The 7,663-nt window shown below is 33.0% G+C and overlaps 1 protein-coding gene across 1 annotated transcript; it reads right to left on the bottom strand.

The window, feature by feature from the left end:
- On the bottom strand, positions 2,952–5,321 carry LOC104771755 (abscisic acid 8'-hydroxylase 3-like). Its single transcript, XM_010496331.1, has 6 exons — positions 5,016–5,321; positions 4,577–4,895; positions 4,008–4,394; positions 3,746–3,911; positions 3,432–3,657; positions 2,952–3,337 (listed from the first exon to the last, which is right to left on the bottom strand). The coding sequence occupies exons 1-6, from the start codon at positions 5,213–5,215 to the stop codon at positions 3,241–3,243; spliced, it is 1,395 nt and encodes a 464-aa protein (XP_010494633.1). The 5' UTR covers positions 5,216–5,321; the 3' UTR covers positions 2,952–3,240.

Below are 7,663 nucleotides of genomic sequence, written 5' to 3' on the forward strand. Positions count from 1 at the left end.
CACCGTGTTTGCGAGCCACTTAGGGTATTTCACTTCACGTATCTGTCCCGCCTTCAGCAAACGTTCGACCTCTTTGTTAACGATTTCAGCTCGCTCAGGGCCCAACTTCCTTCGCTTCTGCTTCACAGGTCGGAACGTAGGGTCCGCATTCAGCTCGTGGGAAATAACTTCCGGACTGATGCCGGGCATCTCGTCTACGGACCACGCGAAGGTGGCCATTCTTTCTTTTAGGAAGGTTACCAGACTGGCCCGGAGCTTGCTATCCAATCCAACTCCGATCTTGATTTCCTGGTCCGGAAACTTATCATTGATGAAAATGGACTCAGTGAGGTCACCTTTTAGCTGTTTCCGAACTGGATTCTTGGAGACCTCGAGCTGTGGTTGCTATTGAAGCATCTCCGCGCTTTCTTCCTTTCTCCGGGCTTGATGGGCCGATCACTAATTCGCTCTTGGCCCAGTAGACGAACCCGGCCTAGGCCCACTCACCTATTGTCCGAGATGGCAGATCGTGGGTACAACAGTCTTCCAAGTTGTAGTACTAATAAGCACTCTCTTTTGCTCTTACTAGTTGCGATATTTAATACTCTTTTACTTGTTTTCCTCTAAATTGTAATAATAAGTTTGGTAGATTATATCCTACTATACATGTCTACCTCAGAATTTTCGATTTGTTTATATACATGTGAGTGTGAAAGTCTAATCTTCTGGTTTTTCCACAATAACTGATCCAAACTCACTCAAGAACATCATTAATGATCACGAGTTCCCCTTGATCACAGTGACTCGCGAACGGCAAAGTCCACTACTAATCCAACAAAAAGATGAAGTAATTAAAAACATTTTGAACTTGATTTCTTGATTCAAACCAAATTTGGAGGCCTTTATCAAACCGTCGATCCCCACTTTGCTAGTCAATCACTAGTCTCTCTCACACTCTCTAGTACAGATTATATATGTACTTTTGAAGTGATATGGAGGAAAAGCAAGAAGCAGGAGAGAGTACGCAAGCTTAAAGATGAAGTTAGCGAAGACTAAAAACGTTGAACTGAGATATCTGAAGCCCTTTAACCCAAAAATAGAAAAACGTTAAGCTTTGTTTACCTCTAAGCGACCCATTACCCTTCTCTTCCTTTGTCTATAAAACGTTAAGCTCTGTTTACCTCTAATCAACCTCGATGGTTCGGTGTTACGTTAAGCTCTGTTTACCTCTTATCAACCTCGATGGTTCGGTGTTAATGCGCTAATTGCTAACTTATATTAAAAGCAATACGTTGGAACCGCTCTACGCTGTGGGGTTGTTTTTTATTTTATTTTTGTTATATTTTTTTTGTTTTGTTTTTTTTTTTTTTTTCCAATTTCATAATTTAATATATATTATTTGAAATCAATTTTCTTAAATTTTTGATAATTTCAATTGTAACTTTTTGTTGTTACTAATATTTTCGTCATCATATGATACTTTTAGTTTTTGATTTCATGAATTTAGTTTTTGAATATATTTAAAATTTTATTATGTCAAGAAATAAGTTTAGGGATTACAAACTCTTAGTTCTTGATTTGTTTTTTACTCACAAACCCTTTAGAACAGTAAGGAAAATTATTCTTTGATGTCTACATTATAAATGTTCTTGATGGATCTCTTAGAGTACTTTAGGTTTAGACATTTCAACATTTGTCTCCTTAATTTCACATAATTTATTTCATACAACATTACAACATATTGTTGTCAAAAAAAAAAAAAAAAAAAAAAAANACAACATATTTATACCTGTTCATGTCTTAACCTAACACTTCAACTAAACAAACCCATTTAATCACTTGACAAGCTTATGATCAAGTTGGTAGCTTATCAGTCATTTAACAAGCTTATGATTAAGTTCTTCAAGCTATATATGTTAATCTAGCAACATTTTAAAGAAAAAAAAAAATCAAATTTACACATTGTTAAGTGTAAAATATGACTAACATCGGATACTATTTTGAATTTTTTTAGTATAAATAATTTGTATTACTTAATTTATTCTGAATTTTGGTACCCTTGTCACATTTAATTTATGTATATATTGCCCTCTGTGTCGCTCCAAGATATATTAAGCTGATTTAGATTTGATCTAGTTGTGTGAGAAAAGTAATAACTGTTCCTATGTTATTTTTATTCATTTTCTATTTCTTTTCTAAATCCTGAAGTGTGATTTGGTCTGTCACTCTAATGATTAAAAAGAAATATGGGGTGTGTTTGACACATTTATTGGTTGATTTGTTAATTGCTTTCTTATTTTGTTTGATCAAAGGTGTAGCTGATAATTAACAACATAATTGTGGAATTGATTAGAGAACCTATGGAATTGGTGAGAAATTATGCCTTCCACCATATTGCATCCTTCGAATATGTTTTTATTTACACCAATCCTCTAAAGTCTAAACTTAATCTAATTTTAGTGTTTTGTATTTTAATTATTCGTCATAAAATAGCCTATATAAAAAGATTAGTAATACTTTTGTTGTATGTGTGATCAAATAAGTTAATATGACTAGTTAACAATTAGTTCTCGACTACTGCAAATTTTTACGTAATATATGTATTTTAAATTTAAGTACTTATTGGTAATTGTAACTTTTAGTTATATGAACTTTTACATGCACAAACTTTTGCCGTAAGAACTTCGAAAGTAAAAATTTTAGAGATTATGACTGATTGGTAAATGTTGTGATCGTAGAAAATACAAATTCATATATTTAACAAAAATAAAGAGAAATGGATCTTAAAGAAAAAAGAATGAAAAAAAAATCAATTCTAACTAAAAGTTTTGAAAACTTAATATATATATTAGTAGATTTTAAAGGAGTTTCATACAAATAAAAAACAAAATAAAAGAAAAACAGTTGGTTTTTGATCTAGTAAAATGATAAGAGATACGACTACTTTGATCAGTTCGAATTTAAAATGATAATTAATTTTTGAAAATCTCTTAAAGCATTCCATAGATCGTGGGAATTACATTGGTAACAAAAGAATTTACAATTCTCTTTCTCTCCCAAAATTTACTTCTTTATAATTAAAAATAAAAAATCTATATACACTTGGGGTCCCACTTTTGGGATATTTTTTTCCTTTTACTTTCTCTATTTTCTCTTTGAGCCAACGAAAAAAAAAAAGAATCAAGTCTTTTCTCCTAAATAGGGAAAAAAGATTCCTCACTATCTAATTTTAGAAAGACAAGTGGTCTTCTCATAAATCGTCTACTTGGATTTCCGTTCCAAGGCAATAGGCAATCCATTCTGAGGAAGAGCAAACGGCCCATACTGAATTCCATCACTAGGTCCAACTATTGACCATCTGAAAATTACGAAAATACCAATTATCAGAAACACTTCCCCAAAAGATGGCTATATGTCAACTTCTTATCATATTTTAAAAGTTGTGTACCAACCTGTATTTAGTAGTGAGATGATGGATTAGAATGGAGATTTCAAGTTTAGCTAACTCATTGCCCGGACAAGAATGAATCCCACTTCCGAATGGCATGAATGTATTTGGTTTCGGCGCAACTTCGAATCTCGATGGATCGAATTTTCCCGGATCCGGAAATATATCAGCATTGTGATGAATATTTCTGAACAGCGGCAATACTTTCCATCCTTTTGGTATCAAATATCCTGTAAAAATAGTAAACAAAGAATTAATACTTATATATGTAACATGTTGATCTATATACACTCTAAAAATATGTATATTTGTACATACCTTCGTATTCGACATCTTCGACAGCTTCTCTAAATGTGAAAGATAAGATTGTAGCAGCTCTCAATGTCTCTTGGATTACTCTATAAGTTAATGGCATCTTCTTTGTATCTTCCCAAGTGAGACTCTCTCCTTCTTTTTTATCTTTCCTTATTGCCATTTGCTCTTCCTGTTATACCCAACAAAAACCCATTAATTCACGGAACTGCCACTACCCTTATGGGAGATTTCTCAAATGTTCTTTTGAAAAGTGTGTGTTGCTTACAGTGACAGCTTCTAGAACAGTTGGATTATCAGCTAAGTACTTGAGGATCCATGTCAGCACACTCGCCGTCGTGTCTCTAGCGGCGAAGATCACTCCGATGATGTTGTCGGCGATCTGTTCGTCGGTTAGCCCTGCTTTGTCTTCCATGAATGATCCGAGGAGATCTGTGTGTGTAGATGAGTTCTGTCTTCTTTTGGATAAGATGTTAGCGAGGATTTGAGCTAGCTCCTTGCGAGCTTTCATGGCTTTGTGGAATAGTGTTCCGGGGAGATTGATCGGCATCGAGTTGTAACCTTTCTCTAGAATGTAGTAGCATCGTTTTAGATCTTCTCTGTAAAAGATTGCGTCTTTTCCGAGTATTGAGGTTAACGCCACATTGAAAGTGTACTGATGAGACAAAATAGGAAAAAAAAAAATTGAATCAGAAACAGTTCACAAGTGTGTTAGTTACAAAACAGAGTATAGTGAGAGAGTAAAAACAGAGCATCCTCTGTTTTTGAGACTCAGAAAAAAAACAGGGGATGCTCTGTTTTAATAGAGAGAGAGAGAGAGAGAGAGAGAGAACTTACAGTTTTCATTTCTAGGTAAGTGTTGAGTTGAGTTCCATCCCAAGAATTGAGTGATTCTTGAGCGATTGATTCAATGTTAGGAACCATGTGTCTGATTGAATCAGGCGTGAAAGCTCTTAAAACGAGCTTCCTAAGTTTGGAATGATAATCTCCTTGGTGGAAAAAGATGGCTTGTTTCCCAAGCATCCTCTCTTTACTCGCCGGAAAAGTCGGTTTAAACAAATGAGACTTTGTGACTAAGATGAATTTTGCAGCTTCAGGGCTCGAGATCATCACACATGGACATCCCAATACATGAGTCTTGAACACCGATCCGTATCTGTTTTATCAAAAACAAGTTAAAAAAAAAAAAAAAAGTCAATTTCTATGTTTTTTTTTTAGACAATAAAAATTCGAATTTTGGGGATTTTTATCAAGAAGACTCTGTTTTTTTATAGACCTTTTCTGTTTTGCTGCGAAGAACACATTTGGGTCTTGTGAGTAAAGTTGGAATGTTTCGCCGACGTAAGGATAACCCATTGTTCCCGGAGGAAGAGGGAGTGACGTGGAGGAGCTACGGCGGATTCCGGCGATAAATCGGAGTAAACAGAGAAACAGAGCCGCCGCAGAAAGAGTGAGGAATAAACCGGAGAAATCCATTTATAGTATATGTTTTGAAAACACAATTGGTCTTTTTAACGGTGGGAAGTATGTTCTCTCTAATGGAGTTGGTTTTGTATTGAGAATGAAAAATCAAGTGGGAGAGATGAATGGGTTTTATAGGCAGTGGGAAGAGAGAGGAAACACAATTTGGGAGAAGGGAGTTTCCTAAAGGGAACCTTTTTTTGGGTTGAGCCAGCTCATTTGAGCGAGAGTGACGAGAGCACGTGTCAAAGAGCATGCAACAAAAAAAAAAAAAAAAAAAAAAAAANAAAATTATAGCCATCGTTAAATATAAATTATGGCTCTTTAATTAATTATGAGTTTAAGTCAAGGAAAGGGGCAATTTTGGCCCTTAAGTAGAGACAAAGGAGGTATATAATGGGCGGTTTAAAAAAATTAAAATTAAAATGTTTGCCATGTTAAGTGAAAGGCTATACCTATATACACATTTCATGGATTATATTAGTTCTTTAATTATGTTGCCTACTATGTTATCCTCTTGACCTCTTGTGTTTATTTTTATTTAAGATTTTTTTTAACAAATATCAACGGCAAAATATAATAAAAAAATAAATCATGATTGATGATAAATGCATGTATGATTTTGCGTCCGAGTATTTTGGAGATGTTGTTTATGCATATTAACCATGCCACGCTCATACTTATGTTTGTTAACCAAATATAATGAACGATTTAATAATGTTTTAAAATAGTTTTAGGTGCGTTTAGAAAATACTATTTTGGATTTTTGTATTTTTTTTAGCTAACATTATTTTTGAATAAACCACCTAAAGTACTTATGTTTCTTTCTTTTGGCTGATAATCTACTATCTAGTAGAATTATATGCTTAAATCATTTGATTAACAAAAGTTTACCCTTTTTTGGCAACTGACAACAAATTTTACTTTTTCACAATGAAAAATTGAATCTAATATACTTCGACAGACGGTAATGGAAAAAACCACGTGTGGTCACTGAGCAAAACAAATTAAAGACAGACAATCCAAATATTCAGGATTAATTTCTCATGATTATATATATGTCACTAATGTTAAGCCCACTTGCTACTTACTTAATTATTTATAGATATAATTTCTCTCCCACGTTCGCGTGCATTACAGCCATATACTATTATTTTATTTAGTAGCTAATGCGAATTAATCAAAACCTATGTGTTTTTTTTTTGTTGAAGAAATAAGTATTGATAAATGTTAAACCTATGTGGTTGACCAAAAAAATATCAAAACCTACACTATATGTGATTAGAACTTAAATGCGATTACATATAAAAATGAAACTTGACTTTTAGTTTTTCAAATCACACAAGTAGGTTTAAATTACACAACAAGTATTGATAAATGTTAATTATCCATTGACTTTTGTTTTGTATCTAATTAATACCATTTGACTTTGTGCATGTAAAATAAAAACATAAAACTTTCTTGGGGGATCTAGGACCAAAGACTTTATACTTATTTGTCTACGTCCCTATTAATTTTGAAAGTTAGAGAAGTCTAACTATCACCAAACATCTTGTAGAATTAATACATATATATATAAGTAGTAGTACATATTAATTTTATCAACTATTGCAGCTAAAACATTTAAAATCATATGCCCCACCATAGATTACATGTAACTAAGTTTGACCTCAAAAAAAGAGTACATATAACTTACAAACTATAAACCGTAAATTTAATGTGGACAACAATCTGATATGCATGAATTGTGTAGATCTGGACCTTTTCTCTTAATTAGAAATTTTTAATTTTATCTAAATCTAAAACTAATATCAATATGTGATATAATTTATAACACTCAAAAGGTAGGTCAAACGAACACTATACAAATACAACGATACACTTTGACCCCAAAAAATGTTGAATTTGAGACAGTCAAAATCAGTCAGAGATCGACAAACTCGATCAACACATAGTTTAATGACATTTGTCTTATCAGAAAAAGTTCGTGGCCTCCTTATAATCTTTTAGAGATAAGAATATGTGACTTTTCATATTCAAGAAACAATCCACATCTCCACATATCTTATAATAAATACAAAAAATCATAAACTTTAAAAGTAGAACAGTGACTATATAGTTGGGAAATTAATCATAGAACGATTCCAAATTTAAGGTTTTTCAACAAGAAACATATATACGCGGTCGAATAAATATGTATGTAAGTTGCATCGTTACGCGGCATAAGATCTCATGTTTCGCTGCTCGGTTGTACGTAGCAATGCCGTGGTACGACCTCTTCAAATTTATTATATATTATTGTGAATATAGATAGATATACTTAATGGTATTATAAGATTGTCAAATGGAAATTATTTATCAAACATGGCGTGCAAATGTGCAATCATGCTGGTGATATTAATATACAAGTATATCGTAGTATAGAGAATATTCATAGTGCCAACTTAGTTGATACATTATACA

The sequence above is a fragment of the Camelina sativa genome, chromosome 20 (genome assembly GCF_000633955.1).
Source record: "Camelina sativa cultivar DH55 chromosome 20, Cs, whole genome shotgun sequence".
Classification (NCBI taxonomy): domain Eukaryota; kingdom Viridiplantae; phylum Streptophyta; class Magnoliopsida; order Brassicales; family Brassicaceae; genus Camelina; species Camelina sativa.

Excerpts from the sequence above, each read along its gene's own strand:
- LOC104771755 (XM_010496331.1), bottom strand. The coding sequence starts at position 5,215 with ATGGATTTCTCCGGTTTATTCCTCACTCTTTCTGCGGCGGCTCTGTTT. Across the intron at positions 4,896-5,015 it reads TTCGCAGCAAAACAGAAAAG|ATACGGATCGGTGTTCAAGA; the intron begins GTCTATAAAAAA and ends TTGATAAAACAG. Across the intron at positions 3,912-4,007 it reads CTGTTCTAGAAGCTGTCACT|GAAGAGCAAATGGCAATAAG; the intron begins GTAAGCAACACA and ends TGGGTATAACAG.